Genomic DNA, 22,162 nt, shown 5'->3' on the forward strand with positions numbered 1-22,162 from the left:
TGGTAATGAAGCTGTGAGTTAGAGGTACTTACGGCGCAGAGCTGTTTGTTTACACCCGTTGATTCAAGTCACTGTGCACCGCAAAGATTAAGCAAGTGATATTCAACACTGCATCTTCATTATACTGGCTGGCACCTAGGACAGCAGCAAAGGGAACAGGGTGGTATTCACTCACTGCCTGAATTATAACCCTTAGACTTTAAAGCATAAAGGGTCATACATGCTCAGAACGAGTTATAAAGCTGCAAGTTTCAGGTAAAGAGTTACCTAGATATGCATTGTAACAATCTGAACGATGGAAGTCTTCCATAGTCGATGTTCTTTTTACCGTATATGTTCAGAAAAAAGATGTTTAGTGGCTAAAATGAGCACACACCATATTATAAAATTGGCAAAGCCTTTATTCATTATTTTTTTGCGATTTATTTGAGTCATTGACAACTGTACTTTATAATGCCGTGTATACGTTCACAGAAATAAGCCTTAGGCTCAACAACACACAAAACGTTGAACGTCATAACATTGGCAGAACCTAGATCTAGACACGCCGCTGTTCACAGGGTCTTCGCTTTCCTTTTTGCATTGGCACAGCCTTATTCAGGTTCATCATTTAAAAAAAAACTATGTACACATTGAGATTTCACCCGAGTCATTGGCGACTGGACGGTCAACTGATCAGGTCAGAGGTCAGTAGTAGTCCTCAAGGTCAGCTTTGTCGCCCTGATTCTGAACAACCTGCTGCTTCCTGTATAAATCAGCAATCTGAAATAGAAAAATAGAATCACAGAAATCAGTGATTTGATTTCAGAGATAGGACCATTTGTATATGAGGGAGACGTTAATTACAAAATAGGCTGTGGGAAAAAAAGCATACAAATAATCTTCCCTTGATTCCTTGCATCCTCTCCCCTTGACGCCTTCTCAAAACGCACTGGAGAAGGTCCAAGGGGAGGGACCTTGGACCTTCTCCTCCAATACAGTTGAGAGGGAGGCGAGAAGAAAGGATGTGAGGAATCGTGGAAAGATGAATTGAGAAAGAGACCGAGAAATGAGGTGTTACAAGACGCACCACCCCAGTGTGTCTCAACGTACCTGTCCTCCTGAAGTGGCCTCCTCTGGCTTCTTATCCTCTCTGATCCTCAGGAAGCGCGGGAACCGAAGAGAGATGCCCTTCTCTGGGTCACACTGGGACACAGGAGAGAGAAAATACATGAATCATCGGCAACAGTGTATTTACATAGTCCCAAAATGGTTTGTAGACGGTCAACAACATTTCAACTAACTATGCCCTAACCATAACCGCAGCAAACGGTTGAAGCCATTCTCTGGGTCACAAAACAGAGAAGATAAGAGGACCAGAGAAAATACATTCATCTTTTCACCCAAACATGGCTGTTTGTTTGACCTGCTGCTGCTAAAGAACATTAAAACAGACTACTTCAGTGAGTGCGGGTTTTCCTTTCCCAGTTTTTATGCATTATTAACCCAGCACCCGAGGACTTGAGCAGTAATGGGCTCTGTCCCAAATGGCACCATATTTTCCTATTTAGTGCACTGGGCCCATAAGGCTCTGATCAAAAGTAGTGCACTATTTAGGAAATAGGGGGCCATTCGGGACACACACCAAAGTATAAATCACAGATTAGGGCCCGTATCGACAAAGAGCTTCGGAGTAGGAGTGCTGATATGAATAAGATTGATGGACGGCAGCACTGATACTCTGGCCCTGACAGGTAGCCTAAATATTGGACCTATATGAGTGTGTATTTAAGTTGTGGGTAACATCATGGGTTCATGGTAAGTCTATTAAATAATATAATTTCCAAAGGAAAGCAACAAGAGCCATGATTTCACAATACATTTGGTGGCGCTTTTTAAGTATTAAAAAATCTAGAGACGTAAACAGTTGGTAAGAATCAACAACACATTTTAGATTTGCAGAGGGGATTGATGAGGTGAAGAGTCTGTGGCAGTAGCTTGACTGTCGGTCCTCAAAGATGAAACTGCATTGAATCGAATGAATCATTTCCAAATGACTTTGGCAATGTCCCAAATGGCACCCTATTCCCTATATAGTGCACCACTTTTATTGGGACCTGGTCCAAAGTAGTGCACTATAAAAAGGAATAGGCTCAGTCTTTATATTATTAGTGTTGATGTGCCAGTGTATAAGCAAGAGTTGTACTAACCAATCCCATGCCAGCCTTGTAGATCGGCGACAGCGATAGGTCGGCACACTTCACTTCCCATACTTGCACGGCATCGAGCCACACGTCGGGCTCAGTTGATTGGTCCACACGGTAATAGGGGCGGGGCTTGGGCAAAATATGCTCCTGGAAAAGACAACGCCATCATAGTTAATTGGATCTAAAGACTTTTGGCAGCTTTGCAACAGAAACTCTGGGCTTTGCTTCACAAACGAGAATAGAACACAGCAACGGTCTCTGTATTGTACCTTTAAGAATTTGTAATGCTGCTCCAAATCTTCATCCTTGAAACCTGTCCCAATCTGCAAAGACAAAAGAAGCAGAACAATATTCCCCCGGGGTAAACCAGATGAGACCTTTAGCAAAGTAGAATAACAGAACTCCCTGCGCTAATTGGCCCGAGGCGCTGTCACTTTTCAAAACAGACAAACCAGCAGAGACGGAGAGGAAAAAGTAACCTCGCAGGCAAGGCAGGCAGACCGGTAGACACGCGCAGACTTACGCACGAACAGACACACAGCCCACACAAAGAAACACCCCTCCCTCCTCCCATCCCTCCCTCCGACCTTGCAGACTGACTGGAACTCTTCGTTGTCCTCGTCGTAGCATGCGAGCAGAAAGCCTCCGTAGGTCCCGGTTCTCTTGCCCTTCCCCAGATACGCTCCGATCACACACAGATCCATTGTGTCCCCCACGCCATCCAGATAGTCCTTTTTCAGCTACACAGAGAGATAGGAAGTATTTATAGAAGACGTATAAGAAGTGTGTTTGTTTGCTGCGCCACTATATATATATAAATATATTTATTTATTTAAAGGTAAACATACACTACCAGTGAAAAGTTTGGACACACCAACTCATTCAAGGGTTTTTCTTTATTTTATTTGTACATTGTAGAATAATAGTGAAGACATCAAAACTATGAAATAACACATATGGAATCATGTAGTAACCAAAAAAGTGTTAAACAAATCAAAATATATTTTATATTTGAGATTCTTCAAATAGCCACCCTTTGCCTTGATGACAGCTTTGCACACTGTTGGCATTCTCTCAACCAGCTTCATGAGGTAGTCACCTGGAATGCATTTCAATTAACAGGTGTGCCTTCTTAAAAGTTAATTTGTGGAATTTCTTTCCTTCTTAATGTGTTTGAGCCAATCAGTTGTGTTGTGACAAGGTAAGGGTGGTATACAGAAGATAGCCCTATTTGGTAAAAGACCAAGTCCATATTACGGCAAGAACAGCTCAAATAAGCAAAGAGAAACGACAGTCCATCATTACTTTAAGATATGAAGGTCAGTCAATACGGAAAATGTCAAGGACTTTGAAAGTTTCTTCAAGTGCAGTCGCAAAAACCATCAAACTGGCTCTCATGAGGACCACCACAGGATGGAAGACCCAGAGTTACCTCTGCTGCAGAGGATAAGTTCATTAGTTACCATTCTCAGAAATTGCAGCCAAATAAATGCTTCACAGAGTTCAAGTCACAGACACATCTCAACATCAACTGTTCAGAGGCGTCAATGAGAATCAGGCCTTCATGGTCGAATTGCTGCAAAGAAACCACTACTAAAGGACACCAATAAGAAGAAGAGACCTGCTTGAGCCAGGAAACACTAGCAATGGACATTAGACCGGTGGAAATCTGTCCTTTGGCCTGGAGTCCAAATTAGAAATGTTTGGTTCCAACCACCGTGTCTTTGTGAGACACGGTGTGGGTGAACGGATGATCTCCGCATGTGTAGTACCCACCGTGAAGCATGGAGGAGGTGGTGTTATGGTGTGGGGGTGCTTTGCTGGTGACACTGTGATTTATTTAGAATTCAAGGCACACTTAACCAGCATGGCTACCACAGCATTCTGCAGCGATACGCCATCCCATCTGGTTTGCGCTAGTGGGACTATCATTTTGTTTTTCAACAGGATAATGACCCAACACACCTCCAGGCTGTGTAAGGGCTATTTTACCAAGAAGGAGAGTGATGGAGTGCTGCATCAGATGACCTGGCCTCCACAATCCCCCAACCTCAACCCAATTGAGAGGGTTTGGGATGAGTTGGACCGCACAGTGAAGGAAAAGCAGCCAACAAGTGCTAAGCATATGTGGGAACTCCTTCAAGACTGTTGGAAAAGCATTCCAGGTGAAGCTGGTTGAGAGAATGCCAACAGTGTGCAAAGCTGTCATCAAGGCAAAGGGTGGCTATTTGAAGAACCTCAAATATAAAATACATTTTGATTTGTTTAATACTTTTTTGGTTACTACATTATTCCATATGTGTTATTTCATAGTTTCGATGTCTTCACTATTATCCTACAATGTAGAAAATAGTTAAAATAAAGAAAAACCCTTGAACGAGTAGGTGTGTCCAAACTTTTGACTGGTACTGTATATTAATTTTATTTGTTATCATAGAATGCCATTTTTTGCTCTAGATAGCAGGAAATGGCAGTTAACGATGTTAAAAAACGCAATAATCTGAGTCCTAAGGGGGGCACTACCCCCGTGGAGGCTTCCGCCCCGCTGTACGCAGTAGCACCACCTTGTTAAATCCTGGGGAGTGCGTCTGTACCTTGAGCCAGTTGTGAGAGCGCTTGGCGATTTCATACGTGGCATCTTTCTCCAGAGTCTTCACCATGAGTCCCTCGCAGGAGTCTGATGAAATGATGAACCCAGAATAACATACAGAAACAACATTTACAGTGCACCCAAAATTTGGCAACCTGTTCCCTACATAGTGCACTACTTTTGGCGAGGGCCCATAGAAACATAACATTTAGTATGTGTCCCAAACGCCACCATATTTCCCATTGTCCCAAGTCAGATAGCGTGTTGACTCTGCTGGCACTGATCTGTCTCGTATCTCACAAGGGCTATGGGATAATTCAACTACAATGTGCTGTCTAACATTTAAAAAATATTACTTAGGTGACATCGTCTGCTGAACCCAATTTCTGCCTGAAAACAGTCTGAATTAATCTAAGCTAAAACAATACATCTGTCAATAATATTTTTGGTGAGGAAGTCTTAGTCACCCCACTTTACATCTAGCGAAGGGTTTTTGTGCTTCACCGAGCAGCATGTCTGAAGTTTGACAATGGGCACGAAAGCTAGCATAAATGTCCAACATTAGCTTGCTGAACACGTCCCTGAAACGATGCTGCTAACCAACCAACTTAGTGATGTTGAATGCTTCCAACAACAGCTAGCTAGCTAACAAGCTACTTTGGTAGCGCTGACGCTCACATTATTATGAGTTTTCATGAAGTAGCTGCTGTGCTCAGCTGACCCAACCATTCAGAGTAACATTAGGGATCGCAGAGAAACATGCTGATCTACGGACTGATTTCTGATGACAGTCCCTCTTAGATTTTGGGGCTGCATGTCTACAACTTCAGGGTAATTTAAACAAGTTAAGCAAGCTTTTAATGTCAGTAAAGGTAGAGCTAGCTTACCATGTCAGTAAGACGGATAGCCACAACAGCTAAGCAGCTGATTTAGTCACTACACTGGCGACCGACGTCTTTGCACAATTTTTGCAGGCGATGGCCACCGCTTTGTTTTAATTTTCTCAAACTATTAAATAGGTCACAACATTTGTATTACTTTAGCTAGTTATTCTGCCTATTTCATGGAGTCGTTCAAGAGCGCAGTGATATCAAAAATTAGGAACTATCTTTTCATTTTTCAATGGCGGAGTGACGCCATCTGACGTAAAACAATGACAATTCCCGTTCTGCCTCGAATTAGACCTTTTGGGGAAAAATTATAGGTAAACCCTTCCCTATATAATGCACTTTTTTTCTTCTTCAAACTTGTATTTTTTAAAGGAGTGGGGCAGTCCCACTCCTCACATATGTTTTGTTTATTGTACAGGATAGAGAGCGCTAGAGAGGACTGCCCCACTCCTGCTGTAATGGTATATGTGATCCGGAGGCAGCAGCTTAGACCGCTAGACCTTCCTTGGCAACAACAGTGCTTACTTTTGACCAGGGACCATAGATAGGGCTCTGGTCAAAAGTAGAGCACTATATAGGGAATAGGGTGTCAATTGGGGCACAGCCCTAAGACATGTATAAACAAGTCAAGGACAGAAGGAGATCACAGAAGACAAGAGTGACCTCACAAACACACAGCGAACAGACTCCTCACACACACACACATTATGAACACACACAGACTCATCCCACAAACACACAAACCTCGAACCGACTGCTCCAGGAACTCAGCGATGGCGTCTGTGTTGTCTGAGTCGATGGCGCGGGCAAACACAAACTCTCCCTCCTTCTCCTGGAAGCTCTCCCTCAACAGAGCCCTGCGACGGGACAAGGGCTGCTTCACTAGAGACTGACACACCCAGAGAGAGAGAGCGAGAGAGAGACCACATTGGACATATTTTCCACAAAGAATTTGAAAACAAATCAAACATTGATAAACTCCCATCTGTTAGGTGAAATACTGCAGTGTCAAGATTTGTGGCCCGTTGCCATGAGAAAAGGGCAACCAACGGAGCACAAACACCATTGTAAATACACCCAGAGAGAGAGACACCCAGACAGAGACAGAGAGACCCAGAGAGCGAGAGAACATTTGTGAGTGTAATGTTTACTGTTTAGTTGTATTTTATCTATTTCACTTGCGTGGGCAAAGTAAACATGTTTCCAATGCCAATAAAGCCCTTTAAATGGAATGAGAGAAAGCGACACCCAGAGAGACCGAGAGTGACACCCAGAGAGAGAGAGGGAGCGAGACACCCAGAGAGAGAGACCCAGAGAGAGAGGGAAAGAGACACCCAGAGAGAGAGAGGGAGGGAGAGACCCAGAGAGAGAGAGAGGGAGAGAGACCCAGAGAGAGAGAGAGAGAGAGAGAGCGCGCACGAGAGAGAGAGACAGAGAAAGAGAGACAGGGAGAGAGAGAGAGAGAGAGAGAGGAGAGAGAGGATAGAGAGACACCCAGAGAGAGAGAGAGAGACTTAGAGAGAGAGACACCCAGAGAGAGAGAGAGAGACACCCAGAGAGAGAGAGAGAGACACCCAGAGAGAGAGAGAGAGACACCCAGAGAGAGAGAGAGACACCCAGAGAGAGGGAGATAGACACCCAGAGAGAGAGGGGGGGGGGAGAGAGAAAGAGAGAGAGACACCCAGAGAGAGAGAGAGACTCACCCAGAGAGGGAGAGAGACCCAGAGAGGGAGAGAGAGAGAGACCCAGAGAGGGAGAGAGAGAGAGAGACCCAGAGAGGGAGAGAGAGAGAGAGACCCAGAGAGGGAGAGAGAGAGAGAGACCCAGAGAGGGAGAGAGAGAGAGACCCAGAGAGGGAGAGAGAGACCCAGAGAGGGAGAGAGCGAGAGAGAGAGACCCAGAGAGGGAGAGAGAGAGAGACCCAGAGAGAGAGAGAGAGAGGAAGAGCGAGAGACACACCCAGAGAGAGAGAGAGACACCCCCAGAGAGAGAGACACCCAGAGAGAGAGAGAGAGACACCCAGAGAGAGAGACACCCAGAGAGAGAGAGACCCAGAGAGAGAGAGACCCAGAGAGAGAGAGAGAGACCCAGAGAGAGAGAGAGAGACCCAGAGAGAGAGAGAGACACCCAGAGAGAGAGAGAGACACCCAGAGAGAGAGAGAGAGACACCCAGAGAGAGAGAGAGACACCCAGAGAGAGAGAGAGAGAGAGAGAGACACCCAGAGAGAGAGAGAGACACCCAGAGAGAGAGAGAGACACCCAGAGAGAGAGAGAGACACCCAGAGAGAGGGAGAGACACCCAGAGGGAGAGGGGGGAGAGAAAGAGAGAGAGACACCCAGAGAGAGAGAGAGACACACCCAGAGAGGGAGAGAGACCCAGAGAGGGAGAGAGAGAGAGAGACCCAGAGAGGGAGAGAGAGAGAGAGGCCCAGAGAGAGAGAGAGACCCAGAGAGGGAGAGAGAGAGAGACCCAGAGAGGGAGAGAGAGAGAGACCCAGAGAGGGAGAGAGAGAGAGAGAGAGAGAGACCCAGAGAGGGAGAGAGAGACACCCCCAGAGAGAGACCCCCAGAGAGAGAGAGACCCAGAGAGAGAGAGAGAGAGACCCAGAGAGAGAGAGAGAGACCCAGAGAGAGAGAGAGAGAGAGACCCAGAGAGAGAGAGAGAGAGACCCAGAGAGGGAGAGAGAGAGAGAGACCCAGAGAGGGAGAGAGAGAGAGAGACCCAGAGAGAGAGAGAGACCCAGAGAGGGAGAGAGAGAGAGACCCAGAGAGGGAGAGAGAGACCCAGAGAGGGAGAGAGAGAGAGAGAGAGAGAGAGAGAGAGAGAGAGAGAGAGAGAGAGAGACCCAGAGAGGGAGAGAGAGAGAGAACCCAGAGAGAGAGAGAGACCCAGAGAGGGAGAGAGAGAGAGACCCAGAGAGGGAGAGAGAGAGAGACCCAGAGAGGGAGAGAGAGAGAGAGAGAGACCCAGAGAGGGAGAGAGAGAGACCCAGAGAGAGAGAGAGGAAGAGCGAGAGACACACCTAGAGAGAGAGAGACACCCCCAGAGAGAGACACCCAGAGAGAGAGAGACCCCCAGAGAGAGAGAGACCCCCAGAGAGAGAGAGACCCCCAGAGAGAGAGAGACCCAGAGAGAGAGAGACCCAGAGAGAGAGAGAGAGAGACCCAGAGAGAGAGAGAGAGAGAGAGACCCAGAGAGAGAGAGAGAGACCCAGAGAGAGAGAGAGACCCAGAGAGAGAGACCCAGAGAGAGAGACCCAGAGAGAGAGAGAGAGAGAGAGACCCAGAGAGAGACCCAGAGAGAGAGAGAGAGAGAGAGAGAGAGACCCAGAGAGAGAGAGAGAGAGAGAGAGAGAGAGAGAGAGAGACCCAGAGAGAGAGAGAGAGAGAGAGAGAGAGACCCAGAGAGAGAGAGAGAGACCCAGAGAGAGAGAGAGACCCAGAGAGAGAGAGAGAGAGACCCAGAGAGAGAGAGACCCAGAGAGAGAGAGAGAGAGAGACCCCCAGAGAGAGAGAGAGAGACCCAGAGAGAGGAAGAGAGAGACATGCAGAGAGGGAGAGAGAGACACCCAGAGAGGGAGAGAGAGAGACACCCAGAGAGGGAGAGAGAGAGACATGCAGAGAGGGAGAGAGACACGCAGAGAGGGAGAGAGACACGCAGAGAGGGAGAGAGAGACACCCAGAGAGGGAGAGAGAGACACCCAGAGAGGGAGAGAGAGACACCCAGAGAGAGAGAGAGAGACCCAGAGAGAGAGAGAGAGAGAGAGAGACCCAGAGAGAGAGAGAGAGACCCAGAGAGAGAGAGAGACCCAGAGAGAGAAAGAGACACACCCAGAGAGGGAGAGAGACCCAGAGAGGGAGAGAGAGAGAGACCCAGAGAGAGAGAGAGACCCAGAGAGGGAGAGAGAGAGAGACCCAGAGAGGGAGAGAGAGAGAGACCCAGAGAGGGAGAGAGAGAGAGAGACCCAGAGAGGGAGAGAGAGAGAGACCCAGAGAGAGAGAGAGGGAGAGAGAGAGAGACCCAGAGAGAGAGAGAGGAAGAGCGAGAGACACACCTAGAGAGAGAGAGAGAGACACCCCCCAGAGAGAGACACCCAGAGAGAGAGAGACCCCCCCAGAGAGAGAGAGACCCCCAGAGAGAGAGAGACCCAGAGAGAGAGAGAGAGAGAGACCCAGAGAGAGAGAGAGAGAGAGACCCAGAGAGAGAGAGAGAGAGACCCAGAGAGAGAGAGAGAGACCCAGAGAGAGACCCAGAGAGAGAGACCCAGAGAGAGACCCAGAGAGAGAGAGAGACCCAGAGAGAGAGAGAGAGAGAGAGAGACCCAGAGAGAGAGAGAGAGAGAGAGAGACCAGAGAGAGAGAGAGAACCCGAGAGAGAGAGAGAGAGACCCAGAGAGAGAGAGAGAGAGACCCAGAGAGAGAGAGAGAGAGACCCAGAGAGAGAGAGAGAGAGACCCAGAGAGAGAGAGAGAGAGACCCAGAGAGAGAGAGAGAGAGAGACCCCCAGAGAGAGAGAGAGACCCCCAGAGAGAGAGAGAGAGACCCAGAGAGAGGAAGAGAGAGACACCCAGAGAGGGAGAGAGAGACACCCAGAGAGGGAGAGAGAGAGACACCCAGAGAGGGAGAGAGAGAGACATGCAGAGAGGGAGAGAGAGAGACATGCAGAGAGGGAGAGAGACACGCAGAGAGGGAGAGAGAGACACCCAGAGAGGGAGAGAGAGACACCCAGAGAGGGAGAGAGAGACACCCAGAGAGAGAGAGAGACCCAGAGAGAGAGAGAGAGAGAGAGAGAGACCCAGAGAGAGAGAGAGAGACCCAGAGAGAGAGAGAGACCCAGAGAGAGAAAGAGACCCAGAGAGAGAGAGAGAGAGACCCAGAGAGAGAGAGAGAGACCCCCAGATAGAGAGAGAGACCCCCAGATAGAGAGAGAGAGACCCCCAGATAGAGAGAGCGAGACCCCCAGAGAAAGAGAGAGAGACCCAGAGAGAGAGAGAGACCCAGAGAGAGAGAGAGAGAGACCCAGAGAGAGAGAGAGAGAGAGAGAGGAAGAGAGAGACACGCAGAGAGGGAGAGAGAGACACCCAGAGAGGGAGAGAGAGACACCCAGAGAGGGAGAGAGAGACACCCAGAGAGGGAGAGAGAGAGACACCCAGAGAGGGAGAGAGAGAGACACCCAGAGAGGGAGAGAGAGAGACACCCAGAGAGGGAGAGAGAGAGAGACCCAGAGAGAGAGAGAGACCCAGAGAGAGAGAGAGACCCAGAGAGAGAGAGAGAGACCCAGAGAGAGAGAGAGAGACCCAGAGAGAGAGAGAGAGACCCATAGAGAGAGAGAGAGACCCAGAGAGAGAGAGACCCAGAGAGAGAGAGAGAGAGAGACAGAGAGAGAGAGAGAGAGAGACCCAGAGAGAGAGAGAGAGAGACCCAGAGAGAGAGAGAGAGAGACCCAGAGAGAGAGAGAGAGAGAGACCCAGAGAGAGAGAGAGAGAGAGACCCAGAGAGAGAGAGAGAGACCCAGAGAGAGGAAGAGAGACATGCAGAGAGGGAGAGAGAGACACCCAGAGAGGGAGAGAAAGAGACACCCAGAGAGGGAGAGAGAGAGAGAGAGAGAGAGACAGAGAGAGAGAGAGAGACCCAGAGAGAGAGAGAGAGAGAGAGAGAGACCCAGAGAGAGAGAGAGAGAGAGAGAGAGAGAGAGAGAGAGAAGACCCAGAGAGAGAGAGAGAGAGAGAGAGAGAGAGAGAGAGAGAGAGAGAGAGAGACCCAGAGAGAGAGAGAGACCCAGAGAGAGAGAGAGACCCAGAGAGAGAAAGAGACCCAGAGAGAGAGAGAGAGAGACCCAGAGAGAGAAAGAGACCCAGAGAGAGAGAGAGAGACCCAGAGAGAGAAAGAGACCCAGAGAGAGAGAGAGACCCAGAGAGAGAGAGAGAGAGACCCAGAGAGAGAGAGAGAGAGACCCAGAGAGAGAGAGAGAGACCCCCAGATAGAGAGAGAGAGACCCCCAGAGAAAGAGAGAGAGACCCAGAGAGAGAGAGAGAGAGACCCAGAGAGAGAGAGAGAGAGACCCAGAGAGAGAGAGAGAGACCCAGAGAGAGGAAGAGAGAGACATGCAGAGAGGGAGAGAGAGACACCCAGAGAGGGAGAGAGAGACACCTAGAGAGGGAGAGAGAGAGACACCCAGAGAGGGAGAGATAGACACCCAGAGAGAGAGAGAGACACCCAGAGAGAGAGAGAGACACCCAGAGAGAGAGAGAGACACCCAGAGAGGGAGAGAGAGAGACACCCAGAGAGGGAGAGAGAGATACACCCAGAGAGGGAGAGAGAGATACACCCAGAGAGGGAGAGAGATAGACACCCAGAGAGGGAGAGAGAGAGACACCCAGAGAGGGAGAGAGAGAGACACCCAGAGAGGGAGAGAGAGAGACACCCAGAGAGGGAGAGAGAGAGAGACCCAGAGAGAGAGAGAGAGACAGAGAGACACCCAGAGACACACTATTACCACCAATGAAGTTACAAACATAACAATCCATGTTTAATTAATCAACGTCCCATTTGGCACCCTATTCTCTATGTAGGGCACTACTCTGGACCAGAAACCTATGGGCCTTGTTCAAAAGTAGTGCACTAAATTAGGGAATAGGGCCCTGGTCAAAAGTAGTGCACTAAATTAGGGAATAGGGCCCTGGTCAAAAGTAGTGCACTAAATTAGGGAATAGGGCCCTGGTCAAAAGTAGTGCACTAAATTAGGAAATAGGGCTCAAAAGTAGTGCACTAAATTAGGGAAAGTGTCCATGTCTAACCGACCCGATAATTCCCATTGTCATCCACTCACCTCTCCATTGAGATACAGAAGGTCGAAGGCATACACACACACTTGGACCTTGATATCAGCTGCATCGACATCCTGCAGAACATACAGCACAGATCACTCAACACCATCACCTACCCACCCACCCACACAGTAAAAGATCACTCAAACCTAGATCTTTTGGTCCCTGTACTCAGTATATTGTCACAATGAGAGTGCTATTCCGGGGGGAGGTCGAACCAAAACAGACTGGTCGAGGGGTTAGACAAAGAAGTCCACCTCTTGATCATAGAGCCTGGTAGGAAAACGATCTATGACCACCTGGGCTAATCACCCATCCAGCTGTTATGAAAATGATTAGAGAAACTGAAACCATGGATACTCAGCAGGAGGCACCCTCATTTCTTTCCTGTCACCTTTCTCTTCCGTGTGGTTAAAACCTGGAATGGTTGGATCTGTTGCTTCTCTCTGTCCCAAGCTACTGCCTCAGAGTCCAACACACAGGATACCACCGACTGCTTCTTTACCTGAGAGACAGAGAGAGAGAGACAAAGATGGAAAGAGAGACAGAGAGAGAGATATAGAGAGACAGATGGAAAGAGAGAGAGGGAGAGAGACATAGGGAATGAGATGGAAAGAGAGAGATGGAAAGAGAGAGATAGAAAGAGAGAGACAGAGAGGGAGAGAGACAGAGAGGGAGAGGGAGAGAGACAGAGAGGGAGAGAGACAGAGAGGGAGAGAGACAGAGAGGGAGAGAGACAGAGAGGGAGAGAGACAGAGAGGGAGAGAGACAGAGAGGGAGAGAGACAGAGAGGGAGAGATATGGAAAGAGAGAGACAGAGGGAGAGAGACAGAGAGGGAGAGAGACAGAGAGGGAGAGAGACAGAGAGGGAGAGAGACAGAGAGGGAGAGATATGGAAAGAGAGAGATATGGAAAGAGAGAGACAGAGATAATGGTATTATTCATACAGTGTGAAATGTGCTTATGTCCATGATAAAGGGGCTAAGATGCTCTCTGAGTTTGTCCCAAATGGTCCCCTATTCTCTATGTAGTGTACTCTGGACAATGGTAGTGCACTATATAGGGAATAGGTTGTCATTTGGGATGCACATTGAGTGTGCTAGTGTTGAAAGGGTCATTGTTACCGTAGGAATGCGAGAGATGATGTCAGGATATTTGGTTGTATTATCCTCCTGGTTGCGACTGAAAATACGCACTTCTCCGTTCTCCAAGATATGGATCTGCACAGAACATACAACTATCATTAGATGCCATTCAACCATTCAACAGTGAGTTTCCTATTGTATGTAGAGAGCAGAGCTGTGTGGCTCAGTTGGTAGAGCACGGCACCTAAAGACGCCAGGATAGTCGGTTCAATTCCCGCAGGGGCCACTGACACGAAAACGTATGCACACGCTACTGTACGTAGCTTTGAATAAGCATCTGCTAACCGTCATAATACATGTTATATTAGACAGAAACATGCAGGGTCCAACTGTAAAGATGGAACACAAGCTCCACGAGCCAGATGCACTTTAGAGCGCCATCTGGTGGCCATTTCAGGAGTCAGACAGCAGCTTAAATGGCCCAGAGGACGACACGTCACACAGTTCTCTGCAGCCTCCACTGGGAGGGCCTCGCATGGCTCTCTACAGCCGGAGGCACGATAGCATCATGTCTGCTTCCTAACCAGGACACACACACACACGGATGTAAGAAACATGAAGCTGACATATGTACAGTACACACAAAAGTGACCACGCACACACACACACACCTGTGCTCGTTCTCCGTCATACTTGTACTCGCAGGTGAAGGCGGCTTCATCGAACCTCTTCATCACCTCTCCTACACCTTTGGTGGGGTGAGCCAGCATGGGCCTCAGCGGTACACCTGAGGAAGAGGGAGGGGTCAGAAATACCACACTGAAACAATAACACTCTTTCCCCCACACACACACAGTATCTCATCTACTCGTGAATGGCTGTAATTTGTGCTTTGGGATTCTTTGTGTAATGAAAGCGCTATAAAAGTGAAATAAATTATTATTATTATTACCTGGAGTGAGTTTGCAGTGGTTGGGTAGTTCATCAATCCCCTCCTTCAGAATGACTGGGATGATGACATCATAGTTGGGCATCTCACTTGATGGGATAAAACAGAACTAAACCAGTAAGAAAATCTAATTCACATTTGTCCCAAATGGCACTACATTCCCTGCATAGTGCACTACATTGTGCAGAACCATATAGGCCCGGTCAAAAGTAGTGCACTATATAGTGAATAGGGTGCCATTTGGGACTCACCCAGTCAGAGTAATGAACACACTGACTCTAGCTGTATTTAGCAGGTTAGTACCAGTAAGTCTGTTTGAGGATAAGGCTTTTCTCTTCTATCCAAGCTTTCTGTTTTTCTGCACTCATTCCTTTCCCAGCGTCAATCACCGCCGGAGGGAAGTCTGGAATAAACATACAAAGGTCTCAGTTGCATCAAAGGCAGACAATGATAATAATAATAATAATAAGCCATTTAGCAGACGCTTTTATCCAAAGCGACTTACAGTCGTACAGTCGTGTATGCAGGGGTTACGTTGTGAAAAAACACGGTGATAATGTTGGGGGCACTGTTGTGAAAATGCCGTGACGATGTTGTGGTAATGTGAAAGTGATATTGAAGTAATGTTGTGAAAATGTTGGGGGTAATTTTGTGATAGTATTGTGAGAATGTGGTAAAAACTTTGAGGTAACATTGTGAAAACGTGATAAAGTTGGGAGGTAATGTTATGTAAACATTGTGATAACGTTGTGAAAATGTTGTAATAACGTTGGCTGGCAAACCTTGTCCCGGAGGAGTCAGACACACGGCGTGACTCAGGGCAGCCAGTACACTCTGTTCAGCCAAGCCAATCCTCAGCTTCCCTGCCAGCGACCTGTCAATCAATCAATCAATCAACCAATCCAGACATGCATTGATGATGTCCTGCTTTTTGTCTGATGTTGTGCATGTACTGGTGTAGCTGGTAAACAAACATTATTAAGTACTATCTTCATAGAATTACATATTAGAATTCCTAATTTAACAGGATCTCTGTGACCATCTTATTTGAATCCATTAACGTACTGACCAGCGGGGTGACTACTTAAGAATAGGCAGGCAGGCAGGCTCAACTATATCATCTTGTGTAAACCAATAACAGGTGCCAGGAAGCAAAAAAATCTATCACATATAAAATGAACAAAGGGCCAGAACTCAGTGAGTGCAGAAAGACAGGTCTTAAGTACGTCCAAAATGGCACCCACCCTGTTCCTCTTTTAGTGCATTTATGGCCAATAAGGCTCAGGTCAAAAGTATTGCATTATATAGGGAATAGGGTGGTATTGAGGAGACATCATCAGTTTGAGCAGTTGTAAAGTGAAGGAAGCGAGGCACCATTACCTGACTATGTATCTGGCTTCAGAGAAACGGCAGGCTACAAAAAGACCTTTGATGATGTCAATCTTCTTATTCATGGCCTGCAGAGAGAGAGAGAGAGCGAGAGAGCGAGAGAGAGCGAGAGAGAGCGAGAGAGAGCGAGAGAGAGAGAGAGAGAGAGAGAGAGAGAGAGAGAGAGAGAGAGAGAGAGAGAGAGAGAGAGAGAGAGAAAAAGGAATTAATGTATTTTCATCAAATTCTAGACTGATTACAAATCAATTCATCATCCTATTCCCAGTGAATTTATCAAAACGATTTGAGAATTTTAATGTGTTAAACTCCCCCTCACACACACTCACAGAGTTCCCACTCATGTTCCCGATGTCTTTCAGTTTGTTGAACACACCCCCTGCAATCAGATTGGCTGGCTGGAACATAATTCTCTGGTTGTTACGGGAACTCTCAGCCACCAACCCCAAGTCCCCCTTCTCTGCAGCCTCCGCCTTGATTTTGTCCAACTGTCGCCCTGGCAACAAGAATAACAATGTGAGAGATTCCTAAACCCAAAAGCAAAGGAAGAGAATTAATAACTAACAACAAAGCTGTGTGTGTGAGTGCCGCCTTACCAGTTGCTTGGGCGACAGCCTTCATCAGTACAGTTTCTCCCACTCCCAGCTCCAGCCCCATGTAAGCAGGACCCAGCTGATTGAGACACAGGTAGACGCAGCACAACAGGTCCTCTGAGGAAGAACAGCAAGAGACAAAACTCAGCACACTCCGTCTACACTCTTTCTGCATCCCAAATGGGGCACACTATTCCCTATATAACGTCCTACTTTTGACAAGGGCCCATAGGGAATCAGGTGGCATTTGGGACATATCCAGGGTATTTCACAGCGTTCACTTACAGATATTATCGTGCCGTAAGGGGTCTGGTCAAAAGTAGAGCACTAAATAGGGAATATTAGGATGCAATTTGGGACGCACCCCACCTGACGCATCTCAAGACGTTCATATCCTGCACCTGGGCTCACACAGCCATATCTAATGTAGTGGTAGTCAGCTCCACATGTACACACACTAGGGGAAAAACTAAAAAGCTATTTTACCTGGAGAGAGGACGATCACAGAGCGTAGGAGATTTGATAATGTTTCGATGTTCCTCAATCTAGCAAAAAATTAATGCAATTAGTATGTAAAACAATGTAAAAAGGGAAGATTATTATGCTACAATAAACCCAGGCTGTCCCAAATGGCACCCCCATTCCCTACGTAGTGCACTACTTTTTACCTGAGCCCTATGGGCCCTGTTCAAAAGTAGTGCCCTACATAGGGAATAGGGTGCCATTTGGGACTCTCCCAAGAACGAACAGTCACGACTTGGGAGGTATATTGAAATATCTTACCTGCCAGAATCTTCCTCAATCTTTTCAAAGGTGCGTGCAACAGCCAAATACGGGACCCTGCGTGGGAGAAAATTAGTCAAAGCATTGATAACAACTCCATTGAGAAATGTATCAAAACAACTCAACAGTATCAAAACAACTCAATTGAGACAGACTTATTCACAGTATCAAAACATTGAAAACAACTCCATTGAGAGACTTATTTACAATATATATATATATATATATATATATATATATATTCAGTGCAGGCTGGAATTCATTAGCACACACCGTAGCAAAACCATTTTGGAACAGGAAATGAAAACAAGTGTTTCTTATTGGACAAGTTCAGGTAGCCCCTCTCCGTTGCAGCCCGTTTGGTTTCTAGTGAATAGGACCCAGGTTGAGGTATCCAGCTGAGTCGTGTGGCTAGAGATGGGCAATACGGACAAAAATCCACATCGCAACAAATTGACTGAATTTGATCACGATAACGATAAATTGATCAGTGTCGATCATTTCCAGTTTATCGTCCCAGCTCTAGCTGTGATAAGGGGGTTGGATGTACCTCTGTCCCCGCCCCCAGCAGGCGTGGTCTACTGGGTGGTAGTTGGGTCTGGATGGGTCATACTGGGCCTGGTCCGTCTTCTCTCTGGTGGTCAAAGGTCAAAACCACTCACATTAATACAATATACTGCACTATTCAACTCACTGGAGAAAACATCCAGAACTGTACACATGTACAGCTACTCCTTCAAAGAGATAGGCCATGTCTCGATACTCCGCCGTTCTTCACCTGCACACTCAGTGATAGATTTAAAAGCAATGGATTATTGTAATCACTGGCTAGAGGGAGATTGCACCATTGACCAGAGTGCCAATTTTGGGAACAGGGTGGAGAATGGGATGTAGCCTTGGTGTAAATTAAACACTTTCATAGTCATCTGTGATTCTCTCTTACCCTTTCTCTTTAACGTCGTCAGTGGTACGGGCCACCTTCGCCCCCTCCTTTATATTCTCCCCGCTCTTCTTTCTGTCTCCCTCACTCTCCTCCTTCCTGTCTCCCTCGCTCTCCTCCTTTCTGTCTCCCTCGCTCTTCTCCTTTCTGTCTCCCTCGCTCTTCTCCTTTCTGTCTCCCTCGCTCTTCTCCTCTGGTCTCTCCATCTTTACAGCAGCCTTCCTGGGAGCTAGATAACAGAGAAGAAACCAACATTCAGACTTCAAGAGTTTGGAGCATAATGTTTATCAAACAAGCAAAGGATTTTACATTTCCTTGTTCCACTGCCATCTCTGCAGTTTACAAGTCTCTTACACTCCTTCAGATTTCTTCCAAACTTCCCAAAACAAATGTAGGTTGAATCCCAAATGGCACCCTATTCTTATGCCATCTGAGAAGCACTGTTACACTCTTTCAGGTTTCTTCTAAACAAACTGCAGAAAGCCAACTCATTCATAGAGATGTTCCTGTGCAAGGGAGGAAGTAAGTGGGGAAAAACCTCACCAAAGAAACTGCTGATGGTGGGGGCTTTTTTGGCTTGGGGGCTTTCTGACACTTTCATTTCTTTCTCCTCCTTTACTGCCTTCCTTTCATTTTTAGGACTTTCCTTTTCTTCCTTTACAGCCTTTTGACCCTTAGGACTTCTCTCTTTAGCGTTTTGACCCTTAGGACTTTTTCCTTTAGCCTCTTGACCCTTAGGACTTCTCTCTTTAGCGTTTTGACCCTTAGGACTTTTTCCTTTAGCCTCTTGACCCTTAGGACTTCTCTCTTTAGCCTCTTCACTTTTAGGACTTTTTCCCTCCTCCTCCGTCTCTTTCACATCAAGTGCTTTTTCCTTCTCTCCATCTTTGGTCTTCTCTTCATCGATCTCTTTCTGCTCTGGGTTGTTCTGCACCACCTCAGGCTTATCCACACTGTTCTCCTCTCCTCCCACCTCCATCGCTTCCTCTTCATTCTCTACAGAGAGAAAGAGAAATGGAGTGATGCAACAGAAGAGAGAAGGGGTAGGAAGGAACACTTGTAATGGAGGGAAACCTTACCGGTGCTGCCCTGTGTTTCCTCAACCTTTGCTCTTTTATTCTGCTGTTCTGGTTCTTCCTTCACCTCTTCCTCCTCCTTGTCACTGCCACTCCTGCTGTCCAGCTTTCTCTTGGGGAACTGCTTCCTCGCTACAGAGATGATAGAAACACAACTAGTTAGAGATGCATCACTACTCTACAGAGATGATAGAAACACAACTAGTTAGAGATGCATCACTAGTGAACACATTTATGTGGAATTAATACAATTGATGTAGTCCTTAGAAATATATTTTTTCTGTTCTCTGTGCATTTCTTTTTTCAAACAACTTGTGTCTTTTCTTTCTGTAATCATTGAATAATTCCCACGCACCTGCAACAAGTAAACCCTGATATGCGAATGCTTTTTTCCTATATTCAAACATCTTTTAAATGCATTCTGCATTAAATAACAGCCAACGTAGTTAACCGTGTGTTAGTAGAGGCTGTTGGACTTGTACAGCTAGAGACTGACCGGTGCGGCGTTTGGGAATTCCGGAGGGTGAGATGGAAGTGGGGGTGTCAGGGGTTCCAGTGGTGGCGGAGGTGGCTGGGGTCACTGGAGTGCCGGCTGGGGTCACTGGAGTGGCGGCTGGGGTCACTGGAGGGGCGGCTGGGGTCACTGGAGGGGCGGCTGGGGTCACTGGAGGGGCGGCTGGGGTCACTGGAGTGGCTGGAGTAACAGGGGTGGTGGGGGCAGCGGGGGACAGTGGGGTGGTAACAGCCTTGTATACTTCATCCTGTGGGGGAGAGACAAAGTTCAGATCTATATGCACAAACATCGTGGGTCACAAATGGCCACTATTTCCTAGATTTGTATTTGTTTACCCAGGTTCAGTTTCATTTAGGTCAAATCTGTTTTTCAAGCGAGACCTGGTCAAGACAGCCTCCCCTGCAATGTATTGGAAATATGGTGCCATTTGGGATGCAAACTCAGTCACATCTTTATGTACACCCACACCCCCCCCCCTTTGGCTTTACAGTGTTTAAAATGGTAAAGACCAGTGCAGAGTAGGGCGGTATCCAGATTTTCATACCGTCATAGTGTTCCTGTACCATACCGGGGTATTCAGTATTACCGGCAGTACACACAAGGGCTGCATTTTTTATTTTATAGTGTTGTTTTGACGCACAAATCTAATTTAGGCAGCAGGAATCTTGATCCAGGAGGGGATGGAATGTCTGCTGTAACCAAGAAGCTTGATCTTGACATCTAGCCACTTTGCTAGCAAGTTAGCAAACCAAATGCAAAGCTGGAGCCCTGAGCTGGAGATAATTTATTTGGCACATCTTAGATAGTGAACTTAGTTATAAGCAGTGTTGATGGTATTGAAAATCATACCGTCGGTACCCCGGTACCCAGCCCAAGCCTACTGCAGAGTATGCAAATAATTCCTGAGTCCCAAATTGCACCCTATTTCCTATAGTGTGCTACTTTTGACCAGGGTCCATAGGGCTCTGGTCAAAACTAGTGTACTGTGTAGGGAATAGGGTACCATTTGGGATGGATCCAATGTCCTGATTAGAGCTTGTTTACGTAGAGGAGGATGTGAGGTGGGAAATGTAAAACGCTACCTTGGGCTGAACAGTCTTGTCCCCTTGCTCCTGTTCTATTCTGGCTGGAGCCTCATCATCATCACTGTCCAAGATCTGACGACTGCGTTTAGTGAACTTCTTTACTGGCGAATCAGGCTCATTGTGGACCCCATTCTGAACTTTGAGAGGCCCTTTGACTGGTCTAGGATAGAACATAAAAAAGACATTATAGACAGACACTGCAAATACCTACTATTAGATCGTCCAATTGGTCATTCTACAGTCTGTTTGCTTTTGCTGTTGCTGATTGTTTTGCCATTCAGTCAAGTACTCTACCACAAACTCCATGGGTTATCAGTTTCCTGTATAGATAACTATACCCAGAGCCATGTATTTAACCTAAATATATGGCTCTGGCTACACCCGTGAAAACCCTGCCACCCTCACCCCCTGGCCTTAAACACTTACTCTGGTTTCTCCTTCACCGGTTTCTCCTTCACCGGTTTCTCCTTCACCGGTTTCTCCTTCACCGGTTTCTCCTTCACCGGTCCATCACTCTTTTCGCTCTCCTTTTCTTTGCCCGTTTTGGGCTGAAAGAAAGATCTTTAGGGCAAAAAAATGGTGAACAGACGTCAGAAACAAAACAAATATGTAGTTACTGTAAAGGCACATTTTACATTATGCATGACACAAACACGCTGAATTAAATGCTGTTGTGTCTCATGATTCGCTTTATATTAAGGCAGGTGTCAAGTAGAATTTTGAGACAGACACTAACGTTATATGATATTATCAACACAAAGTCCAAGGGGGTTTGACCTGGTGTGTGTTGTTCACGTCTTTGCAACCACAAACAAGCCAGCTAGCTAGTTTCAATGTACCTCAAGCTAGTTAGCTAGATGATCTGTAGCTGGCTAGCTAACTATCTAGCACCAAAGCACACAGGCTGAGTTGGCCAACCTAGCTAGCTAAAGTTAGCTACTTGGCTAGTGTTGCGGAGACTGACTGCCAGCAGAAACCAATACTAACTTTACTTACGATATGCTTCGCTGCATGCTGTCTTGCAGTTTTCTGATGTGGTAAATTGAATTGAAATGTAAATGACTGACTATACACTACAATTAAACTTGGTGTTCAACTAACAACACCAACATAAGGACATTACCCGCGCAGAAATGCGAATGAAACGTTCGGCGCCAAAATGACATCAAACGTTTCTCCAAGGGGGGGAGTCATTGTTGTCAGTGTGATGATGAGCTAACGGCATCTATGATACTGCCGCCTGCTGGAGTGGAGTTAT

The 22,162-nt window shown here is 46.9% G+C and overlaps 1 protein-coding gene across 2 annotated transcripts; it reads right to left on the minus strand.

Moving 5' to 3' along the window:
- Positions 1–380: 380 nt before the first annotated feature.
- On the minus strand, positions 381–22,077 carry LOC121535440 (DNA ligase 1). 2 transcript variants are annotated; one of them, XM_041842513.2, is made up of 28 exons: positions 21,901–22,077; positions 21,331–21,465; positions 20,902–21,064; positions 19,802–20,066; positions 19,309–19,437; positions 19,022–19,225; positions 18,773–18,961; positions 18,233–18,458; positions 17,840–17,923; positions 17,290–17,346; positions 16,993–17,051; positions 16,510–16,623; positions 16,243–16,409; positions 15,908–15,984; positions 15,310–15,401; positions 14,831–14,930; positions 14,531–14,616; positions 14,250–14,365; positions 13,618–13,713; positions 12,888–12,998; positions 12,496–12,567; positions 6,411–6,555; positions 4,781–4,863; positions 2,774–2,926; positions 2,456–2,509; positions 2,190–2,333; positions 1,093–1,185; positions 381–762 (listed from the first exon to the last, which is right to left on the minus strand). In XM_041842513.2, exons 1-28 carry the CDS (start codon positions 21,915–21,917, stop codon positions 688–690), a joined length of 3,306 nt encoding a protein of 1,101 aa, XP_041698447.2. In that variant the 5' UTR covers positions 21,918–22,077; the 3' UTR covers positions 381–687. The 2 variants fall into 2 exon arrangements, with proteins under 2 accessions (XP_041698447.2, XP_041698446.2); XM_041842512.2 differs by having other exon boundaries at positions 18,773–19,225.
- Between the last annotated feature and the right edge of the window lie 85 nt (positions 22,078–22,162).

This window comes from Coregonus clupeaformis, chromosome 21 (assembly GCF_020615455.1).
Source record: "Coregonus clupeaformis isolate EN_2021a chromosome 21, ASM2061545v1, whole genome shotgun sequence".
NCBI classification, from domain to species: domain Eukaryota; kingdom Metazoa; phylum Chordata; class Actinopteri; order Salmoniformes; family Salmonidae; genus Coregonus; species Coregonus clupeaformis.